Genomic DNA, 23,649 nt, shown 5'->3' with positions numbered 1-23,649 from the left:
CATGGATTAATGAACCCAGAGCTCCCGACGATCCCAAGGGATTATGGCCATGGATTAATGAACCCAGAGCTCCCGACGATCCCAGGGGATTATGGCCATGGATTAATGAACCCAGAGCTCCCGACGATCCCAAGGGATTATGGCCATGGATTAATGAACCCAGAGCTCCTGACCATCCCAATGGATTATGGCCATGGATTAATGAACCCAGAGCTCCCGACGATCCCAATGGATTATGGCCATGGATTAATGAACCCAGAGCTCCTGACCATCCCAAGGGATTATGGCCATGGATTAATGAACCCAGAGCTCCCGACGATCCCGGGGATGCTGTCCCAGAGTCTGTACCTGGATGTGCAGCTCCAGGGGCACGGGGCGCACGTTGGGGTGGAAGTTGAAGGTGGCCGTGGCGCTGCAGCCCAGCCAGTGCGCCACGTCCTTGGCGTTGGACAGCGACGAGCTGAGCGCCACGATGCGGATCGGCCGCTCGATCTGCGACGAGATGTAGCGCATGCGCGAGCAGATCACCTCCAGCACGGGCTGCGGGGGAAAATGGGAATGGGAATGGGATCTGTGAGCAGATCGCCTCCAGCATGGGCTGTGGGGGAAAACAGGAATTGGAATGGGATTGCGATCCATGAGTAGATCACCTCCAGCTTGGGCTGTGAGGGAAATGAGATCAGGAATGGGGTTGGGGGTCAGGAATGGGATCCGTGAGTAGATCACCTCCAGCACGGCCTGCAGGTACAATGGGATTGGGAATGGGATCTGGAATGGGATCAGGTTGAGATCCAGCCAGGAGAACCCAGGGAAAGCCCTCCTGAGCTTCCCAAAGGATGTGGATGGAGAGCAGGATCAGGAGTGTGACCAGGAGAGGGAGCAGGAACGGGATTGGACTGAGATCTGCACAGGAGATCCCACGGAAACCTCTGCTGATATTCCTGAGGGATATGGATGGAGCAGGACCAGGAGTGGGATCAGGAAGGGGAACAGGAACAGAATCAGAAATGGGATCAGGAGCGGGACCAGGAATGGGATCGAGAGCGGGATAAGGAGCAGGATCAGGAATAGGAACAGGACCAAGAACAGGATTGAGAGTGGGATCAGGAGCAGCATCAGGATCAGAAATGGGATCAGGACTGGGATGAGGAGCAGGATCAGGATTGTTCCTGGCTGAGATCCATCTAGGACACCCCATGGAAACCTCTTTCGACCTTCCTAAGGCATGGACACCTCCCATCCCATCCCATCCCATGGATCCCATCCCATCCCACGGATCCCATTGATCCCATGAATCCCATCCCATCAGGAAAATCTGCTCCTGACCCACCCCAAACCCCTCAGGGTTGCTCCCATTCCAGGCTGGGTCCCTCCTGCCCCACTCCCAGCGCTCTCACCCCGTTCTCTCCCCCGATCAGGTGCACTTCATCCACGATGAACAGGTTGACGTTCTGGACGTTCTTGCGCTGCTTCCAGCGCCGGGACAGGATGTCCCACTTTTCCGGGGTGCTGATGATGATGTTCCCTTTTCCCAGCAGCTTCAGGTCCGTGCTGGTCTCCCCCGTGAGCAGCACCACCTTCTTGTTGAGGCGCTCCTGGAACTTCTCGTACCAATCCATGAAAACCTGCGCCGGGAAGATGGGCATTGGCCTCCACTCGGGGCTGTTCCCAAGAGATTTATCCAGGATTCACACAGGAGCAGGGCTGTGATCCCCAAACTGGGGCACTTCCCACCAAACTACATCAAAACTGGAGCACTTCCCACCAAATTCCCACCAAATTGGAGCAATTCCCACCAAATTCCCCTCAAACTGGGGCAATTCCCACCAAATTCCCACCAAATTGGGGCACTTCCCACCAAACTACATCAAAACTGGAGCACTTCCCACCAAATTCCCACCAAATTGGAGCAATTCCCACCAAATTCCCCTCAAACTGGGGCAATTCCCACCAAATTTCCCTCAAAATTGGAGAAATTCCCACCAAATTCCCCTCAAACTGGGGCAATTCCCACCAACTTCACTTCAAAATAGGACAATTCCTACCAAAATTCCTCAAAATTGGACGAATTCCCACCAAATTCCTCATATTCCCCTCAAAATGGGACAACTTCCACCAAACTCAGGCAATTCCCACCAAATACCCCTCATTTTTCCCTCAGATTGGGGCAATTCCCACCAAATTCCCCTCAAAACTGGGGCAATTCCCACCAACTTTGCTTCAAAATTGGAGCGATTCCCACCAAATTTCCCTCAAAATGGGACAATTCCCAGCAAATTCAAGCAATTCCCACCGAATTCCCTGTAAAATGGGACAATTCCCACCAAACTCCTGGGCAATTCCCACAGGACTGGTCTGCTTTATCCCAAAATCTGTGCGATTCCCACCAAATTCCCGCTGACCCAGCGGGAGCAGGAAGGGCAAAGCCCGAGTTCATCCTGAGTGAGTGAGGGATGGAGGTGGGAATTTCCATCCCCAGGGAATTCTGGACTCACCTGCTCTGCCAGGGCCTCCATGGGGGTGATGTAGACGCAGCGTCCCTCGGAATTCTGCAGGAGCATCCTGAGGATGGCGAATTCCGCACAAATCGTTTTCCCGCTGCCCGTGGGCGCTCCCACGAAAACGTTGTCGTCGCTGTTGTACACCGTGTTGAACACTGGGAAAACGGGAGCATTTCCGTGGGTTTAGGGCAAAAAAAAAAAAAAAAAAAACAAACAAATTTGGGAATTGGGAATGGGAGATACGGCCTGGTTGTGGCCTGAATGAGGAGCTCCAGGAAAGGGAATTTAGGGAATTTCAGACTGGAATTTGCGGAGGGAAGAAATTGGTAAAGAATTGTGAATTCCCCGGTTTCAGTGGGAATTGACTGTGGATTTCTGGCAAAACTCTGGGAATGGGATGGGAAACACAGCCCAGATCCAAGCCTGAGCAAGTGGAGCTCCAGGAAAGGGGATAAAGAACAGATCCCAAAACTCTGGGACAGGATAAACCCCAGATCCCAAAACCCCAGGGACAGGGGATAAACCCCAGATCCCAAAACTCTGGGAACAGGGGATAAACCCCAGATCCCAAAACTATGGGAATAGGGGATAAACACCAGATCCCAAAACACTGGGACAGGATAAACCACAGATCCCAAAACTCTGGGACAGGATAAACCACAGATCCCAAAACCCCAGGGACAGGGGATAAACCCCAGATCCCAAAACTCTGGGAACAGGGGATAAATCCCAGATCCCAAAACTCTGGGAACAGGGGATAAACCCCAGATCCCAAAACTCTGGGACAGGATAAACACCAGATCCCAAAACCCCGGGACAGGATAAACCACAGATCCCAAAACCCCAGGGACAGGGGATAAACCCCAGATCCCAAAACTCTGGGACAGGATAAACCCCAGATCCCAAAACTCTGGGAACAGGGGATAAACCCCAGATCCCAAAACTCTGGGAATAGGGGATAAACCCCAGATCCCAAAACTCTGGGAATAGGGGATAAACCACAGATCCCAAAACTCTGGGAATAGGGGATAAACCACAGATCCCAAAACTCTGGGAACAGGGGATAAACCATAGATCCCAAAACTCAGGGACAGGATAAACCCCAGATCCCAAAACTCTGGGAATAGGGGATAAACCCCAGATCCCAAAACCCCAGGAACAGGCGATAAACCCCAGATCCCAAATCCCAGGAAAGCCATTTAGGATAAGAAGAAGAAGAAGAGGAAGAGCCATCCACAACTCCCAGCAGCTGCTGCCCACACCAGAAACCGCCAACCCCGAAGCCCCCAAAGCGCTCCGGGACTCCCCATTCCCACCGAAGGCCACGGAACGCTGGGACGGACGCGCACCTTGGGTCTGGATGGGGTTGAAGAAGGGGAACTTGTCCTGGTAGAGGCTCTCGAAGGCGCTGTTGCGCAGCGCCGACACCGGCAGCGGCTGCAGGTCCAGCAGCTCCGTGGGAGGAGGGTACTTCTCCGGCAGGATCAGGTGCCGGAAGGACACGGGAAGCTGGGTCTCACAGGCTGAGGCACGGAAAGAATTCCCGAGTTATGGATCCCTCAGGGGCTCGGTGTGGGATGGGGGTGAGCCACGGAGAGATGGGGCCGGAAGAAGGGAAAGGGGATGGGAGATGGATCCCAAAGGTTTGGGAGAGGGGTTAAAAAGTAGATCTCAAAGGTTTGGGAAAGAGGATAAAAAATAGATCTCAAAGGTTTGGGAGAAGGGATAAAAACAGATTCCAAAGCTCTGGGAGAAGGGATAAAAACAGACCCCAAAGGTTTAGGAGAAGAGATAAAAAACAGATCCCAAAGGTTTGGGAGAGGGATAAAAACAGATCCCAAAGCTCTGAGAGAATAAATAAAAAACAGATCCCAAAGGTTTAGGAGAAGAGATCAAAAACAGATTCCAAAGGTTTGGGAGAAGGGATAAAAATGGACCCCAAAGGTTTAGGAGAAGAGATCAAAAACAGACCCCAAAGGTTTGGGAGAGGGGTTAAAAAGTAGATCTCAAAGGTTTGGGAAAGAGGATAAAAAATAGATCTCAAAGGTTTGGGAGAAGGGATAAAAACAGATTCCAAAGCTCTGGGAGAATAAATAAAAAACAGATCCCAAAGGTTTAGGAGAAGAGATAAAAAACAGATTCCAAAGGTTTGGGAGAGGGATAAAAAACAGATTCCAAAGCTCTGGGAGAAGGGATAAAAACAGATCCCAAAGCTCTGAGAGAATAAATAAAAAACAGGTCCCAAAGGTTTAGGAGAAGAGATAAAAAACAGATTCCAAAAGTTTGGGAGAAGGGATAAAAAACAGATTCCAAAGCTCTGGGAGAAGGGATAAAAACAGATCCCAAAGCTCTGGGAGAATAAATAAAAAACAGATCCCAAAGGTTTAGGAGAAGAGATAAAAAACAGATTCCAAAGGTTTGGGAGAGGGATAAAAAACAGATTCCAAAGGTTTGGGAGAGGGATAAAAACAGATCCCAAAGGTTTGGGAGAGGGATAAAAACAGATCCCAAAGCTCTGAGAGAATAAATAAAAAACAGATCCCAAAGGTTTAGGAGAAGAGATCAAAAACAGATTCCAAAGGTTTGGGAGAAGGGATAAAAATGGACCCCAAAGGTTTAGGAGAAGAGATCAAAAAGAGATTCCAAAGGTTTGGGAGAAGGATAAAACACATCCCAAAGGTTTGGGAGAAGGGATAAATCCAGAATGCCAAAGCTCTGGGAACAGGGGACAGACCAGGAATCCCAAACCTCTGCTGCCACTTGGACTCCTGCAGGTTTCCCTGGATTCCAGAGGATTTTCACTGGATTCCAGGAGGTTTTTCCCAAGATACCAGAGGGATTTTTTCCTTGTGGAAAGGGGATAAACCACAAAATCCCAAACTCTGCTACCACTTGGATTCCAGGGGTTTTTCCCTGGGAAAAGCGGATTATAAACCACATCCCAAAAGGTCAGTGGAAATACCAGGAATAAACCCTGGAAAGGGGCACTCACAGAGCCATAAAAACCAAAATAAATCCCATGAAAAACAGGAATAAACCCCAGGAAAAGGGGCACTCACAGAGCCATAAAACCCAAAATAAATCCCATGAAAAACAGGAATAAATCCCATTAAAAAAAAGGAATAAACCCCATAAAAACAGGAATAAACCCCAGGAACGGCGCACTCACAGAGCCATAAAACCCAAAATAAATCCCATGAAAAACAGGAATAAATCCCATTAAAAAAAAGGAATAAACCCCATAAAAACAGGAATAAACCCCAGGAACGGGGCACTCACAGAGCCATAAAACCCAAAATAAATCCCATGAAAAACAGGAATAAATCCCATTAAAAACAGGAATAAACCCCATAAAAACAGGAATAAACCCCAGGAACGGGGCACTCACAGAGCCAGCGGTCCGACACCACCCTGATGAAATACTGGGGGGGCAGGGGCTCGAAGACAGGCACAAAAAATGTCACCAGGTGCTCGTCCTGGGCATATTTGGCCTTGAGCAGGAAATATTCGTGGTGCAGGATCACCTCGCTGTCCACGTCCTCCACCAGGATCCAGAAGGCCTCGGAGGAGCCGTGAACCTGGGGGGGAAAAAAAAAGAACAAAAAAAAAAAAAAAAAAAAGAAAAAAAAAAAAAAAGAAAAGGAAATTTTCATTTTACTGTCGCAGCCCTCAAATTCCAAGAGTTCTGGCCCCAGAATGGCTCCTTTTCATCTCAGGGTTGTGGGTTTTGTGACTGAACCTCAGATTTTCTGGTTTTCCCACCAATCAAGGGCATTATCCCCAGATGACTTTCACAATCCAGCCCCATAAATCCATTTTTTTCCCTCCAATCAGGGCATTTTCCCTCATGATTTTCATACCCCAAACCCATAAATCACATTTTTGTCCCCCCCCAACCAGGGCAAATCATCTTCCCTCATGATTTTCAAAATCCAGTCCCATTAATCCCATTTTCCCCCCAATCTGTGAATTTTCCCTCACAATTTCCACACCCCAAGCACAGAATTCTCCATTTCCCCTCACAATTACCACCCTGAGCTCCAAAATTTCCCATTTTTTCCTCACAATTCCCACAGCCCAACACCACAATCCCATTATTCCTCCTATCAGGGCATTTTCCCTGATTTCCACACTCCAGAACCAGAATACCCCATTTCACCTGACGATTCCTACCCCAAAATTCCCCATTCCCCTCAAAATTCCCCATTCCCCCCTTCACAATTTCCCATTCCCTCCCCTCACAATTCCCCCTCACCACTCCCCATTCCCTCACCATTCCCCATTTTTCCCTCACCATTCCCCATTTTTCCCCCACCATTCCCCATTCCCCCACCATTCCCCATTCCCTCACCATTCCCCATTTTTCCCTCACCATTCCCCATTCCCTCACCATTCCCCATTTTTCCCTCACCATTCCCCATTCTCCCACCATTCCCCATTTTTCCCTCACCATTCCCCATTCCCCCACCACTCCCCATTCCCCCACCATTCCCCATTCCCTCACCATTCCCCATTCCCCCACCATTCCCCATTTTTCCCTCACCATTCCCCATTCCCCCACCATTCCCCATTTTTCCCTCACCATTCCCCATTCCCCATTCCCCCACCATTCCCCATTCCCCCACCATTCCCCATTCCCTCACCATTCCCCATTTTTCCCTCACCATTCCCCATTCCCCCACCATTCCCCATTTTTCCCTCACCATTCCCCATTCCCCCACCATTCCCCATTTTTCCCTCACCATTCCCCATTCCCCCACCATTCCCCATTTTTCCCTCACCATTCCCCATTCCCCCACCATTCCCCATTTTTCCCTCACCATTCCCCATTCCCCCACCATTCCCCATTCCCCCACCATTCCCCATTCCCCCACCATTCCCCATTCCCCCACCACTCCCCATTCCCCCACCATTCCCCATTTTCTCACCATTCCCCATTCCCCCACCATTCCCCATTCCCCCACCATTCCCCATTTTCTCACCATTCCCCATTTTCCCCCCACCACTCCCCATTCCCCCACCATTCCCCATTTTTCCCTCACCATTCCCCATTTTTCCCCCACCACTCCCCATTCCCCCACCATTCCCCATTTTTCCCCCACCATTCCCCATTTTTCCCTCACCATTCCCCATTTTCCCCCCACCATTCCCCATTCCCCCACCATTCCCCATTTTCCCCCCACCACTCCCCATTCCCATCCCACCTTCTCGTCCCACTGGAAGTCGGGAGCGACGGTGAGCTCCACCTTGAGCGTGGAGCGGGTGATGGGCTGCAGGTGCACGGACAGCTCCAGCTTGGGGAACAGGTGCACGTATTTATGGATGGTCTTCCCCATCTTGGGCATGCGGATCAGCTCCCCTGGAGCGGCAGGAACAGGAAAGGGATTGAGCAGGGCAGATTCCCACAGGAGAGGGGAGCTCAGGGGAGGGCTCTGCACCGGACCCCGGCCCGCAGAGGAATTCCTGCAGGAACTCCCCATGGCTGAGGGGAAAATCCTCCATTGCTGAGGGAAACTTCCCATTGCTGAGGGGAAATCCCCATGGCTGAGGGAAACTTCCCATTGCTGAGGGGAAAATCCTCCATTGCTGAGGGGAAATCCCCATGGCTGAGGGGAAAATCCTCCATTGCTGAGGGAAAGTTCCCATTGCTGAGGGGAAATCCCCATGGCTGAGGGGAAAATCCTCCATTGCTGAGGGGAACTTCCCATGGCTGAGGGAAACTTCCCATTGCTGAGGGGAAAATCCTCCATTGCTGAGGGGAAATCCCCATGGCTGAGGGGAAAATCCTCCATTGCTGAGGGGAAATCCCCATGGCTGAGGGGAAAATCCTCCATTGCTGAGGGGAAATCCCCATGGCTGAGGGGAAAATCCTCCATTGCTGAGGGGAAATCCCCATGGCTGAGGGGAAAATCCTCCATTGCTGAGGGGAACTTCCCATTGCTGAGGGGAAAATCCTCCATTGCTGAGGGGAACTTCCCATTTCTGAGGGGAAATCCTGCAGGAACTCCCCATTTCTGAGGGGAAATCCCCATTGCTGAGGGGAAAATCCTCCATTGCTGAGGGGAACTTCCCATGGCTGAGGGGAAAATCCTCCATTGCTGAGGGGAACTTCCCATGGCTGAGGGAAACTTCCCATTGCTGAGGGGAAAATCCTCCATTGCTGAGGGAAACTTCCCATTGCTGAGGGGAAAATCCTCCATTGCTGAGGGAAACTTCCCATTGCTGAGGGGAAATCCCCATGGCTGAGGGAAACTTCCCATTGCTGAGGGGAAAATCCTCCATTGCTGAGGGGAAATCCCCATGGCTGAGGGGAAAATCCTCCATTGCTGAGGGGAACTTCCCATGGCTGAGGGAAACTTCCCATTGCTGAGGGGAAAATCCTCCATTGCTGAGGGGATAATCCTCCATTGCTGAGGGGAAATCCCCATTGCTGAGGGGAAAATCCTCCATTGCTGAGGGGATAATCCTCCATTGCTGAGGGGAAATCCCCATGGCTGAGGGGAAAATCCTCCATTGCTGAGGGGAAATCCCCATTGCTGAGGGGAAAATCCTCCATTGCTGAGGGAAACTTCCCATTGCTGAGGGGAAAATCCTCCATTTCTGAGGGGAACTTCCCATGGCTGAGGGGAAATCCCCATGGCTGAGGGGAAAATCCTCCATTGCTGAGGGGAACTTCCCATTTCTGAGGGGAAATCCTGCAGGAACTCCCCATTTCTGAGGGGAAATCCCCATGGCTGAGGGGAAAATCCTCCATTGCTGAGGGGAAATTCCCCCATTGCTGAGTGAAACTCCCCTGTTTCTGAGGAAAATCCCCCCATTTCTGAGGGAAAATCCTGCAGGAATCCCCCCATTTCTGAGGGGAAATCCTTCAGGAATTCTCCCATTTCTGAGGGAATTTCCCCCATTTCTGAGGGGAAATCCTGCAGGAATCCCCCCATTTCTGGGGAAAATCTGGGATAAATTCCGCAACTTCTGAAAGAAAATCTGGGAGAAATTTCCCCATTTCTGAGGGAAAATCCTGGAGAAATTTCCCATTTCTGAGTGAAATTCTCCCATATCAGAGGGGAAATCCAGGAGGAATTCCCCCATTTCTGAGGGGAAATCCTGTAGGAATTCCCCAATTTCTGAGGGAAAATCTGGGATGAATTCCACAACTTCTGAAAGAAAATCCAGAAGAAATCTCCACATATCTGAGGGAAAATCCGGGAGGAATTTCCTGGAGAAATTTCCCCATTTCTGAGTGAAATTCACCAACTTCTGATGGAAAACCCTGGAGAAATCCCCTAATTTCTGACTGAAATTCCTGGAGAATTGCCCCATGTTCAAAACAAAGAGTATTTTTCCCCAAATCTAATCCAAACCAGGATTTGGGGGATTTCAGCCTGGATTCAGGGCATTTTAACCTGGATTTGTAGAATTTTAGCCCAGATTTGGAGGCTTTTAAGATGGATTTGGGGGATTTTCCCATGCCATGATCACAAATCCCTCCCCATCCCAGATTTGGGGGATTTTGCCATGCCATGATCCCAAATCCCTCCCCATCCCAGATTTGGGGGATTTTCCCATGCCATGATCCCAAATCCCTCCCCATCCCAGATTTGGGGGATTTTGCTGTGCCATGATCCCAAATCCCTCCCCATCCCAGATTTGGGGGATTTTCCCATGCCATGATCCCAAATCCCTCCCCATCCCAGATTTGGGGGATTTTGCCATGCCATGATCACAAATCCCTCCCCATCCCAGATTTGGGGGATTTTAACATGGATTTGGGGGATTTTGCTGTGCCATGATCACAAATCCCTCCCCATCCCAGATTTGGGGGATTTTCCCATGCCATGATCCCAAATCCCTCCCCATCCCAGATTTGGGGGATTTTGCTGTGCCATGATCACAAATCCCTCCCCATCCCAGATTTGGGGGATTTTCCCATGCCATAATCCCAAATCCCTCCCCATCCCAGATTTGGGGGATTTTCCCATGCCATGATCCCAAATCCCTCCCCATCCCAGATTTGGGGGATTTTCCCATGCCATGATCACAAATCCCTCCCCATCCCAGATTTGGGGGATTTTCCCATGCCATAATCCCAAATCCCTCCCCATCCCAGATTTGGGGGATTTTCCCATGCCATGATCCCAAATCCCTCCCCATCCCAGATTTGGGGGATTTTCCCATGCCATGATCCCAAATCCCTCCCCATCCCAGATTTGGGGGATTTTCCCATGCCATGATCCCAAATCCCTCCCCATCCCAGATTTGGGGGATTTTGCTGTGCCATGATCACAAATCCCTCCCCATCCCAGATTTGGGGGATTTTCCCATGCCATGATCCCAAATCCCTCCCCATCCCAGATTTGGGGGATTTTGCTGTGCCATGATCACAAATCCCTCCCCATCCCAGATTTGGGGGATTTTCCCATGCCATGATCCCAAATCCCTCCCCATCCCAGATTTGGGGGATTTTCCCATGCCATAATCCCGAATCCCTCCCCATCTCGGATTTGGGGGATTTTAACATGGATCTGGGGGATTTTGCTGTGCCATGATCCCGAATCCCTCCCCATCCTGGATTTGGGGGATTTTGCTGTGCCATGATCCCGAATCCCTCCCCATCCTGGATTTGGGGGATTTTGCTGTGCCATGATCCCGAATCCCTCCCCATCCTGGATTTGGGGGATTTTGCTGTGCCATGATCCCGAATCCCTCCCCATCCTGGATTTGGGGGATTTTGCTCTGCCATGATCCCGAATCCCTCCCCATCTCGGATTTGGGGGATTTTAACATGGATCTGGGGGATTTTGCTGTGCCATGATCCCGAATCCCTCCCCATCCTGGATTTGGGGGATTTTGCTGTGCCATGATCCCGAATCCCTCCCCATCCTGGATTTGGGGGATTTTGCTGTGCCATGATCCCGAATCCCTCCCCATCTCGGATTTGGGGGATTTTAACATGGATCTGGGGGATTTTGCTGTGCCATGATCCCGAATCCCTCCCCATCCTGGATTTGGGGGATTTTGCTGTGCCATGATCCCGAATCCCTCCCCATCCTGGATCTGGGGGATTTTGCTGTGCCATGATCCCGAATCCCTCCCCATCCTGGATTTGGGGGATTTTGCTGTGCCATGATCCCGAATCCCTCCCCATCCTGGATTTGGGGGATTTTGCCCCGTTTCAGCACCGATCTCGTTGTGGTTGAGGTCGTAGAGGCGCTCGAAGGGGAAATTCTTCTTCTCGATCTTCTTCACCACCTCCTCGGGCAGCTTCTTGAACTGGCGCAGGGGACACATGGACTGCCACCTGAGGGGACAGCCCGGGGGCTCAGGGGACGCCGGGAACGGCGGGGGTTTGGGAATTCTGTGGGATCAGGACTCGCTCACATGCGCTTGTCGATCATCTTGCAGAGGTTGAGGGTCTTGTCGGTGAGCTGGGCCCAGCCACGGTTCAGGACGATCTCAAAGATGGCTCTCATCAGCCTCCCGGCCGACTGCGGCACAGGGAAAGGTGCTGGGACCGCATCCCGGCCGTTCCCAAATTCCCACCCCGCACCCCGGGCCGGCCTGGCGGGGTTTGGGGTGGGAAGGACCCAAAATCCCAACCAGTGACCCCAGCTGGTGCCATCCCGCAGCATCGGCCAGAGCCGGGCAAACTCGGCCTTGGGCATTTCCAGGGATCCCAGCTCCTCTGGGAATTCCATCCCAGCTCCTCCTAGGGAGGAATTCCTTCCCAAAATCCCGCCTAAATCACCACATGGAATCTCAGAGTAGTTTGGGGTGGGAATGACCAGAAATCTCAACCCCACAGTGACCACTGGAGTCTGGCCAGCCTGGCCTTGGACACTCCTGGGGATCCAGGGACAGCCACAGCTCCTCTGGGAATTCCATCCCAGCCTCTCACAGCCTCACAGGGAGGAATCCAAAATCCCACCTCAATCTCCACATGGAATCCTGGATGGATCTGGGGACGCAGTGACCTTAAATCCCATCCCATTCCCACCCCTTTCCATAGATCCAGGTGGCTCTGACCTGGCCTTGAACATTTCCAGGGATGGGACAGACACAGATTCCCTGGGAATTCCATCCCAGCCCCTCACACGGAAGGATTCCTTCCCAAAATCCCATCCAAATCTCCACTTTCCCCCATGAAGCCGTTCCCTCTTATCCTGTCATTCCAAACCTTTCTCCACCTTTCCTTTCCAAGCCCAGAATGGTAATTTAGGAATTTCCAGCCCAAACATCACCTCTGAGAGGAGCACCTGTTGATTCCCAAACTCCCGAATTCCCAAAATTCCAGGCCCTGATGCTGTTTTCCCACATGGAATTACTGGGACACAAACCAGGAGCTCCCTTGAGGATCCCATTCCCACCCTGAGCTTCCCAACATTCCCAGTTTTGATTCACAGGGGGAATTTTTGCCCAAAACCTCAATTTTTGGGGTGGGAATGGCTGTGTCCCAGCTGGAAAGGACCAGCTGTTGATTCCCAAATTCCCAGGCTCTGCTGCTATTTTCCCACATGGAATTACTGGGACACAAACTGGGAGTTCCCATTCCCACCCAGAGCTTCCCAACACTCCCAGTTTTGATTCCCAGGGGAATTTTTGCCCAAAACCTCATTTTCTGAGGTGAGAACAGCCGTGTCCTGACCAGAATGGAGCAGTTGATTCCTAACTTTTCAAATCGGGCCTTTGTGAGCCAATGCCACTGGGAATTCCGAGGGAATTCCCGACTCACCTGGGTGACGTAGACCATGTCAGCCATGAGGGCGAATCCCTCCAGCTTCAGCTGTGAGATGAAGGCCTGGAGCAGGACATTGATCTGGGAATAGCAATGGAAAAATTCTCAGGGGATATCCAGGGAAAGCTGCTTTGCCTGGTGCTTAATTCCCAAGAAAACCTCCTTTTCCTGGTGTCCAATTTCCCAGGAAAGCTGCTTTTCCTGATTCCTAATTTTCCAGAAAAGCTGCTTTTCCTGGTGCCAATTTGCCAGGAAACCTCCTTTTCGTGGTTTCCAATTTCCAAGGAAAGCTGCTTTTCCTGATGCCAAATTTCTCAAAAAAGCTGATTTTCCTGGTACCAAATTTCCCAGGAAATCTGCTCTTCCTGGCTCCCAATTCCCTACTCCCACCCCCCTTTTCCAGCCTCCCACCAATCCCAGAGATCTCCCAGATCCCACTGAGCCTCCCAGCTCCATCCAGGACATCCCAGAGAGGGAAGGCAGCAGAATTCCCACTGGGAATTCCCGGCAGGGCTCACCTTGGCACTGGGCTCCTCGATGCTTTCCTTCACTGGGATGGGGACTCGCTCCAGAAGCTTCTGCAGCTCCAGCTTCTCCTCCTGGGGGAAAAGGGATGGAAGGTGGGAAGAACCCGCTGGAACAGCTCTGCAGCACCCACAAATTCCAGGTTTTCCTTATTTTTTCCTATCTCTCTCCACAAATTTGTCCAAACAGTTTCCCTGCCTGCACCAGGAGATCCTCAAGGAGATGGGAAAGGGTCTGGAGTCTCTCCAAGCAAAAATTCCCTTCAGGAGAGCCGAATCCATGACTGGGGTGGAGGGAATTCCGGCTCCTGAAGGAACTAAACCCATCAGTTCTGGATATCCGTGAGGAAAGGCAGCTTTGGATCCACACCCTGAGATGTTATGGATCCACACCCTGAGATTTCATGGATGCGCATTGTGAATTACAGATGTGCAGCCTGAGATTACAAATGCACATCCTGAGATTAGATTGAGTGCCGGGTGTTGGGTATGGGAGCTGGGTGGTGTTGAGTGTTGACCAATGGCTGTTGGGTGTGGCTGTTGATTGTTGGTGTTAGATGTTGGATGTGGGACGTTGGGTATTGAATCTTGGCTGCTGGCTGTGATTGTTGGGTGCTGGATGTTGGTTGTTGCATGGTATTGACTGTTGATTGACGGATGTTAGATGTCTGTTGGGTGGTGTTGGTGATGGCTGTTGGGTGATGTTGGGTGTTGTTGGCTGTTGTTGGCAATGCTGGGTGTTATTTGGTGTTGTTGGGTGTTATTGGGTGGCGGTTTCTGCCCGTACCTCGCGCACGGTGATGTTGCGGAACTCGGAGGACAGGGAGAAGACACGGAAGAGCTCGATCTCGCTCAGGGTGGGTTTCAGCAGCTGGTTGTACGTCTGCACCGTCTCATTGGTGATGTAGTAATGGCTGGCAATGCGGCCCAGCTCCGTCACCTGCCGGGACAGCCGGGAAAACCGCAGGCACAGCAGGATAAACCATGGGAACGGCCAGGGTAAACCATAGGAACAGTCAGGATAAACCATGGGAACAGCCAGGATAAACCATGGGGACAGCCAGGATAAACCATGGGAATGGCCAGGATAAACCATGGGAACAGCCAGGATAAACCATGGGAGCAGCAAGGATAAACCATGGGAACAGCCAGGATAAACCATGGGAAAGGCCAGGATAAACCATGGGAGCGGCCAGGATAAACCATGGGAGTGGCCAGGATAAACCATGGGAACAGCTAGGATAAACCATGGGGACAGCCAGGATAAACCATGGCAACAGCCAGGATAAACCATGGGAAAGGCCAGGATAAACCATGGGAACAGTCAGGATAAACCATGGGAAAGGCCAGGATAAACCATAGGAACAGTCAGGATAAACCATGGGAACGGCCAGGATAAACTATGGGAACGGCCAGGATAAACCATGGGAGCGGCCAGGATAAACCATGGGAACAGTCAGGATAAACCATGGGAACAGTCAGGATAAACCATGGGGACAGCCAGGATAAACTATGGGAACGGTCAGGATAAACTATGGGAACAGTCAGGATAAACCATAGGAACAGTCAGGATAAACCATGGGAACGGCCAGGATAAACCATGGGAACAGCCAGGATAAACCATGGGAAAGGCCAGGATAAACCATGGGAACAGTCAGGATAAACCATGGGAACAGTCAGGATAAACCATGGGAACAGCCAGGATAAACCATGGGAAAGGCCAGGATAAACCATGGGAAAGGCCAGGATAAACCATGGGAACAGTCAGGATAAACCATGGGAACAGTCAGGATAAACCATGGGAAAGGCCAGGATAAACCATGGGAAAGGCCAGGATAAACCATGGGAAAGGCCAGGATAAACCATGGGAACAGTCAGGATAAACCATGGGGACAGCCAGGATAAACCATGGGAACAGCCAGGATAAACCATGGGGACTGCCAGGATAAACCATGGGAACGGCCAGGATAAACCATGGGAAAGGCCGGGATAAACCATGCGAATGGCCGGGATAAACCACAGGAATGGCCGGGATAAACCACAGGAATGGCCAGGAATGGCCGGGATAAACTATGGGATATAGTGGGGAAATTCCCATTTTTTTTTCACCATCCCACCTCAAAATCTCTATTTTTCCCCCTCCCACCTAGAAATCTCCTTTTATTTCACCATACCACCTAGAAATTCCCTTTTTCTTCTGCCATCCCACCTCGAAATCCCTATTTTTTCCACTCCCACCTAAAAATCCCATTTTTTCTCCCCTCCCACCTAGAATCCCCATTTTTCCCCCGCCATCCCACCTGGAAATTCCCGGTTTTCTTGTCGTACTTGACCAGGTTGTTCTTGTCGAGCATGAGCGCGGCGGTGTGGACGAGGTCCAGGCGCCGCTGCTCCAGGAGCGGATCCGCCTTCAGATCGTCGTGGGAAATGCCGTAGAGCGTCGGCGAGCGCAGCATGCGGATGTACAGGTACGTGTATCCCAGCCAGTTCACGGCATCCTGCGCGATTCCCAAATTCCCAAACCCTGCCTGAGCCCAGGCATGCCCAGGAAGCACCGGGGGAGCTCCAGAGCAGAGCTGATCCCAGTTAAATCCCACAAAATGCAAAACCCGGAGAAAATTGATTTTTTTCTGCTGTCAGATATCCCATAAAAGATCTTTTTTTCTCATTCAGAATATCCCAGGAAAGAAGTTTTTCCTGATGCCAGATTTCCAAGGAAAGCTGGTTTTCCTCATTCCAAATTCACAGAAAAACTGTTTTTCCTTGCCCCACATTTCCCAGGAAAGCTGCTTTTCTGTGCCCCTAATTCCCATAAAATCTGCTATTCCTGTTCATAATGTCCAGGAAATCTGCTTTTCCTGCTTCCAAATTTCCCAAAAAAGCTGCTTTTCCTTACCCAGATTTCCCAGGAAATCTGCTTTTCCTGTACATAATTCCCAGGAAATCTGCTTTTCCTAGTGCCATATTTACCTGGAAAGCTGTTTATCCTCATTCCAAATTTCCCAGAAAAGCTGCTTTTCCTGGCACTCAGATTTCCCAGGAAATCTGCTTTTCCTTGCCCCTAATTCCCAGCCTGTTCATAATTCCCAAGGAAATCAGCTGTTCCTCATTCCAAATATCCCAGGAAAGCAGTTTCTGCTTGTCCCTAATTTCCCTGGAAAGTCACTTTTCCTAGTCCTTAATTCCCAGAAAACCTGTTTTTCCTGGCACCAAATATCCAAGGAAATCTACTTTTCCTTGCCCTTATTTCCCAGGAAATCTGCTTTTTCTACTCCCAAATTCCCAGGAGATCTGTGTTTTCTAATCACTAATTCCCAAGTAATCTGCTTTCCCTTGCCCTTATTTCCCAGGAAATCTGCTTTTCCTTGCCCTTAACTCCCAGGAAATCTGTTTTCTCTAATCCTTAACTCCCAGGAAATCTGCTTTTCCCTGCCCTTAACTCCCAGGAAATCTGTTTTCTCTAATCCTTAACTCCCAGGAAATCTGCTTTTCCTCGTGCCCAACTCCCTTTCCTCCACAAGTCCCGGAAACCATCCCAGAATTAAGGGAATGAATTCCCATCCCTCCGGACAAGCGGGAACTGTGGCGGACCTTGGCGTTCTGGACGTTGCCGAGCACGGCCTCGGCGTTGAGCATGTCCGGGAGCTTGGCCACCATCTGGCTCTCGATGGGCAGCTGCTGGTTGAGCAGGGACAGGTAATACTGCAGCTCCCCGTGGGAAGTGATCAGAATTCCCTCTCCTTTCGTGTCGTACTGGGGCCTCCCGGCACGGCCCAGCATCTGGAACCACCAAAAAAACGGGAATCTCAGGAGTTCTTCTCGGGTGAGTTTGGGAAAGGAATTGTCTCAGGTGGATGAGAGCATGGAGTTTTGGAGGAATTATCTCAGGTGGGTCTGGGTACGGAATTCTTGAGGAATCATCTGGGATGGGTTTAGGTAGGGAATTCTTCAGGGATTGTCTCAGGCGGATCTGGGCATGGAATTCTTGAAGAATTATTGGGATGGGTTTGGGTAAGGAATTATCTCAGGTGTGTCTGGGCATGGAATTCTTGAGTAATTATCTGGGATGGGTTTGGGTAAGGAATTATCTCAGGTGTGTCTGCGCATGGAATTCTTGAGTAATTATCTGGGGTGGGTTTGGGTAGGGAATTCTTCAGGGATTGTCTCAGGTGGATCTGGGCATGGAATTCTGTCAGGGCATGGAATTCTTGAGGAATCATCTGGGATGGGTTTGGGGCAAGCAATTGTCTCAGGTGGATGAGAGCATGGAATTCTTGAGGGAATATCTCAAGTGGGTCTGGGTATGGAATTCTTGAGGAATCATCTGGGATGGGTTTGGGTAGGGAATTCTCCAGAGGTAATCTCAGGTGGATCTGAGCATGGAATTATCTCAGGGCATGGAATTCTTGAGGAATTATCTGTGATGGGTTTGGGCAAGGAATTGTCTCAAGTAGATCTGAGCATGGAATTTTGGAGGAATTATCTCAGGAGGATCTGGGCATGGATCAGGGATTGGAATTGGAATCAGGTGGGTTTGGGCAAGGAATTCTCTCAGGGCATGGAATTCTTCAGGAATTATCTCAGGTGGGTCTGGGAATGGAATTCTATCAGGGCATGGAATTCTCTCAGCACATGGAATTGTTGAGGGATTATCTCAGGAGAATCCAGGCAACAAATTCTTGAGGAATTATCTGGGATGGGTTTGGGCAAGGAATTCTGAAAGAATAATCTGAGGTGGATCTCTGTATGGAATTCTCTCAGGGCATGGAATTCTTGAGGAATTATCTGGGATGGGTTTGGGCAAGGAATTGTCTCAAGTGGAGCTGAGCATGGAATTTTGAAGGAATTATCTCAGGAGGATCTGGGCATGGATCAGGGATTGTCTCAGGTGGATCTGGGCATGGAATTCTGTCTGGGCATGGAATTCTTGAGGAATTATCTGGGATGGGTTTGGGTGTGGAGTTCTGGAGGAATAATCTCCAGTGGATCTGGGCACGGAATCATGTGGGATGGGTTTGGGTAGGGAATTCTCCAGGGGTAATCTCAGGTGGATCTGAGCATGGAATTCTTGAGGAATTATCTGTGATGGGTTTGGGCAAGGAATTGTCTCAGGTGGATCTGAGCATGGAATTTTGGAGGAATTGTCTCAGGTGAATCTGAGCATGGAATTTAGGAGAAATTATCTCAGGTGGATCTGGGTATGGAATTCTTGAGGGATTTTCTTAGGATTGTCTGGGCAAGGATCAGGGATTGTCTCAGGTGGGTTTGGACAAGGAATTCTTGAGGAGTTGTCTCGGATGGGTCTGGTCAAGGAATTCTCTCAGGTGGATCTGGGCATGGAATTCCTGAGGAATTGTCTGGGAAGGGTCTGGCCAAGGAATTGTGGAAGAATGATCTCAGGAGGATCTGGGCACGGAATTCTTGAGGAACTTTTCCCCTCCCCTCCAATCCCACGGCAGCGGAAGGACGAGGAGCACGGAGGAAATTCCCACCCAGGATTTTCCCTGGGATTTGGGGCCGGGAAGGTCCCGGAACGTTCCGGGTCCTACCTGGAGGATGTCCAGCGCTCCCAGCTCCGTCCAGCGCCCCTTCTCCGGGCTGTACACCTGCGTGCCCTTGATGATCACCGTGTGTGCCGGCAGGTTCACGCCCCAGGCCAGCGTGGCCGTGGACACCAGGACCTGCAGGAAAACTGGGATCAGATTCACCAGGAACCCCCAAATCCAACCAGGAACCCCGAAATCCAACCAGGAACAGGGATCAGATCAACCAGGAACAGGGATCAGATCCAACCAGGAACCCCCAAATCCAACCAGGAACTCCCAAATCCAACCAGGAACCCCCAGATCTAACCAGGAAGTGGGATCAGATCCAACCAGGAACCCCCAAATCACCAGGAACTGGGATCAGATCAACCAGGAACCCCCAAATCCAACCAGGAACCCCGAAATCCAACCAGGAACAGGGATCAGATCAACCAGGAACAGGGATCAGATCCAACCAGGAACCCCCAAATCCAACCAGGAACTCCCAAATCCAACCAGGAACAGGGATCAGAGCCAACCAGGAACCCCCAAATCCAACCAGGAACTCCCAAATCCAACCAGGAACCCCCAGATCTAACCAGGAAGTGGGATCAGATCCAACCAGGAACCCCCAAATCACCAGGAACTGGGATCAGATCAACCAGGAACCCCCAAATCCAACCAGGAACCCCGAAATCCAACCAGGAACAGGGATCAGATCAACCAGGAACAGGGATCAGATCCAACCAGGAACCCCCAAATCCAACCAGGAACTCCCAAATCCAACCAGGAACAGGGATCAGAGCCAACCAGGAACCCCCAAATCCAACCAGGAACTCCCAAATCCAACCAGGAACTGGGATCAGATCCAACCAAGAACCCCCAAATCCAACCAGGAACTCCCAAATCCAACCAGGAACAGGGATCAGATCCAACCAGGAACCCCCAAATCCAACCAGGAACCGGGATCAGATCCACCCAGGAATTCCAAATCCACCCCAAATCAGGGATCAGATCCCCCCAGGAATTCCATATCCAACCAGGAACAGGGATCAGATCCAACCAGGAATTCCAAATCCACCCAAAACCAGGGATCAGATCCCCCCAGGAATTCCATATCCAACCAGGAACAGGGATCAGATCCAACCAGGAATTCCAAATCCACCCAAAACCAGGGATCAGATCCCCCCAGGAAGCCCCAGGCTGAAGCAGGAACCTCTCCCCAAGGGAAGGGAATGGCTGGAGGTGCTCTGGAGAAGGGACAAAGTGGGAATGTTCCAACAGCCGAGCGTTGGAAAGAGCAGAGAACAACGGGAACTCAGCCGGAATTTTCTGGGACAATCCTCTGCCTTCCATTTAGCAGGAAATTTCCCAAGAAATCTGCTTTTCCTCATTCCATACTTCTCAGGAAATCTCCTTTTCCTCATTCCAAAATGCCCGAAAAAAATCTGCTTTTCCTCACTCCAAATTTCCCCAAAAAATCTGCTTTTCCTCACTCCAAATTTCCCAAAAAAATCTGCTTTTCCTCACTCCAAATTTCCCAGTAAATCTGCTTTTCCTCATTCCAAATTTCCCCAAAAAATCTGCTTTTCCTCACTCCAAATTTCCCAGTAAATCTGCTTTTCCTCATTCCAAATTTCCCAGTAAATCTGCTTTTCCTCATTCCAAAATGCCCAAAAAATCTGCTTTTCCTCATTCCAAATTCTCCAGGAAATCTGCTTTTCCTCATTCCAAAATCACCGAAAAATCTGCTTTTCCTCATTGCAAACTTCCCAGAAAAGCTGATTTTCCTCATTTCATATTTCCCAGGAAATCTGCCATTCCTCATTCCAAATTCCCTTTCCCCACCCTCCCTTCCCAGGCAATCCCAGCCTCAAAACACCCAAAATTCCACGTCCATCCCTGAGGAAAATCCCTGCTCTCTTCCACACCGCACCAGGACGAGCTGGACCCTAATTTTACCCCAAAAGAGGGATTTTATCCCGGAATTCCCTGTGGAATTCTGCTCCCACCTGGATGTGTTTGTCAGCAAAGAGATCCTCCACCAGGGTCCGGTCGACGCGCGTCATCCCGGCGTGGTGGATGGCGAATCCGTAGGGAAGGAGATCCTTCAGCTCCAGGTTCTGTGGGAATAAACACATCCCGTATTATCTGGGGAAAAAACATCCCAAAGAATTCCAGGAGAACACATCCCAAAGAATTCCAGGAGAACACATCCCAAAGAATTCCTGGAGAACACATCCCAAAGAATTCCTGGAGAACTCATCCCAAAGAATTCCAGGAGAACATATCCCAGAGAATCCTGGGAAAACACATCCCAAAAAATCCTGGGAAAACACATTCCAAGGAATTCCAGGAGAACTCATCCCAAAGAATTCCAGGAGAACACATCCCAAAGAATTCCAGGACAACACATCCCAAGGAATTTGGGAAATGGCTTTCCCCATCCGGATTTTCCCTGGAATTCCCAGAAATGTCTTTTCCCATCAGGATTATCCCGCTTGGATTTTCCCTGAAAGGTCTGGAATTCCTTTTTGCCATCTGGATTTTCCCTGGAATTCCCTTTTCCCATCATAATTATTCCAATTTTTCCTGGAAGGGTTGGAAATCCTTTCCCCATCAGGTTTTTTTAATGGAATTCTCCCTTTTCCCATCAGGATTATCCCCCCAGGATTTTCCTTTCCCTATCAGGATTTTCCCTGGAATTCCTGGAAATGTCTCTTCCCATCAGGATTATCCCACTTGGATTTTCCGTGGAAGGGCTGGAGGTGCTTTTTCCCATCAGTATTTTCCATGGAATTCCCTTTTCCCATCACCATTTTCCTTGGAAATCCCTTTTCCCATCAGGATTTTCCCTGGAATGCTTGGAATTCCCTCTCTCCATCACGATTATCCCTGGAATTCCTTTTCCCAATCACAATTCCCCCTGTAATTTCCTCCCCCCCCCCCCCCCCAGGATTCCCCCCTGGAATTCCCTCAATTTCCCTCAGGACGGAAGGATTGATCCCATTATTCCATCATCCCATTATCCCATCCCTTCCCATGGATCTCATGGATCCCATCCCATTGATCCCATCAATCCCATCACAACGCATGGATCCTATCCCATGGATCCCATCCCATTATCCCATCCCATTATCCCATCCCAATATCCCATCCTCCCATCCCATCCCATTATCCCATCCCATCATCCCATCATCCCATCATCCCATTATCCCATCATCCCATCCCATCCCATCCCATTATCCCATCATCCCATTATCCCATCATCCCATTATCCCATCATCCCATTATCTCATTATCCCATCATCCCATCATCCCATTATCCCATTATCCCATTATCCCATCATCCCATTATCCCATCATCCCATTATCCCATCATCCCATTATCCCATCATCCCATCATCCCATCATCCCATTATCCCATCATCCCATTATCCCATTATCCCATCATCCCATTATCCCATTATCCCATCACCCCATTCCCCCATTCCCCCATTCCCCCATTCCCCCATTCCCCCCTGCATTCCCTGACCTTGCACTGCTCCGCCTCCGTCCTGAGCACCTCGGTGGAGGCCGATCCCTCCCTCAGGAACAGCCCCAGCGTGTCCTTCTCCAGGCACATGTCCCGGATCGCCCGCGCCGTCTTCCCCGTCTCCTTCCGCGAGTGCACGAACACCAGCACCTGGGGGTGGGGAACTGGGAATGAACTGGGGAGCAACTGGGGGGGAAATGGGAATGAACGGGGGAGGAACTGGGGGGGAAACTGGGAATGAACTGGGGAGGAACCGGGGGGGAAATGGGAATGAACTGGGGAGGAACTGGGGGGGAAATGGGAATGAACTGGGGAGGAACTGGGAATGAACTGGGGAGGAACTGGGAATGAACTGGGGAGGAACTGGGGGGGAAATGGGAATGAACGGGGGAGGAACTGGGGGGAAATGGGAATGAACTGGGGAGGAACCGGGGGGGAAATGGGAATGAACTGGGGAGGAACTGGGAATGAACTGGGGAGGAACTGGGAATGAACTGGGGAGGAACTGGGGGGGAAATGGGAATGAACGGGGGAGGAACTGGGGGGAAATGGGAATGAACTGGGGAGGAACCGGGGGGGAAATGGGAATGAACTGGGGAGGAACTGGGAATGAACTGGGGAGGAACTGGGAATGAACTGGGGAGGAACTGGGGGGGAAATGGGAATGAACGGGGGAGGAACTGGGGGGAAATGGGAATGAACTGGGGAGGAACCGGGGGGGAAATGGGAATGAACTGGGGAGGAACTGGGAATGAACTGGGGAGGAACTGGGAATGAACTGGGGAGGAACTGGGGGGGAAATGGGAATGAACGGGGGAGGAACTGGGAATGA

At 50.6% G+C, this 23,649-nt stretch overlaps 1 protein-coding gene across 3 annotated transcripts in view; it reads right to left on the bottom strand.

Moving 5' to 3' along the window:
- The window catches only part of SNRNP200 (small nuclear ribonucleoprotein U5 subunit 200), a 72,111-nt gene that overhangs the window by 15,272 nt on the left and 33,190 nt on the right, over window positions 1-23,649 (bottom strand). For all 3 annotated transcript variants that reach the window (XR_009934062.1, XM_062510779.1, XM_062510780.1), the window contains exons 17-32: window positions 22,818-22,967; window positions 21,295-21,405; window positions 19,307-19,438; window positions 17,349-17,537; window positions 16,058-16,255; window positions 14,545-14,697; window positions 13,752-13,832; window positions 13,231-13,314; window positions 11,880-11,986; window positions 11,681-11,799; window positions 7,706-7,860; window positions 5,890-6,079; window positions 3,851-4,024; window positions 2,496-2,656; window positions 1,398-1,625; window positions 349-540 (exon numbers count right to left, since the gene is read on the bottom strand). Coding sequence is in view for 2 of the 3 variants with exons in the window: in XM_062510779.1 (XP_062366763.1) it covers window positions 349-540; window positions 1,398-1,625; window positions 2,496-2,656; window positions 3,851-4,024; window positions 5,890-6,079; window positions 7,706-7,860; window positions 11,681-11,799; window positions 11,880-11,986; window positions 13,231-13,314; window positions 13,752-13,832; window positions 14,545-14,697; window positions 16,058-16,255; window positions 17,349-17,537; window positions 19,307-19,438; window positions 21,295-21,405; window positions 22,818-22,967 (2,424 nt within the window). In the remaining variant the exon portion in view is untranslated. The remainder of the gene's footprint in view (window positions 1-348; window positions 541-1,397; window positions 1,626-2,495; window positions 2,657-3,850; window positions 4,025-5,889; window positions 6,080-7,705; window positions 7,861-11,680; window positions 11,800-11,879; window positions 11,987-13,230; window positions 13,315-13,751; window positions 13,833-14,544; window positions 14,698-16,057; window positions 16,256-17,348; window positions 17,538-19,306; window positions 19,439-21,294; window positions 21,406-22,817; window positions 22,968-23,649) is intronic.

The sequence above is a fragment of the Cinclus cinclus genome, chromosome 29, assembly GCF_963662255.1.
Source record: "Cinclus cinclus chromosome 29, bCinCin1.1, whole genome shotgun sequence".
NCBI classification, from domain to species: domain Eukaryota; kingdom Metazoa; phylum Chordata; class Aves; order Passeriformes; family Cinclidae; genus Cinclus; species Cinclus cinclus.
Note: the sequence above shows the minus strand (reverse complement) of the source record. Positions and strands in the feature narration are given on the sequence as shown.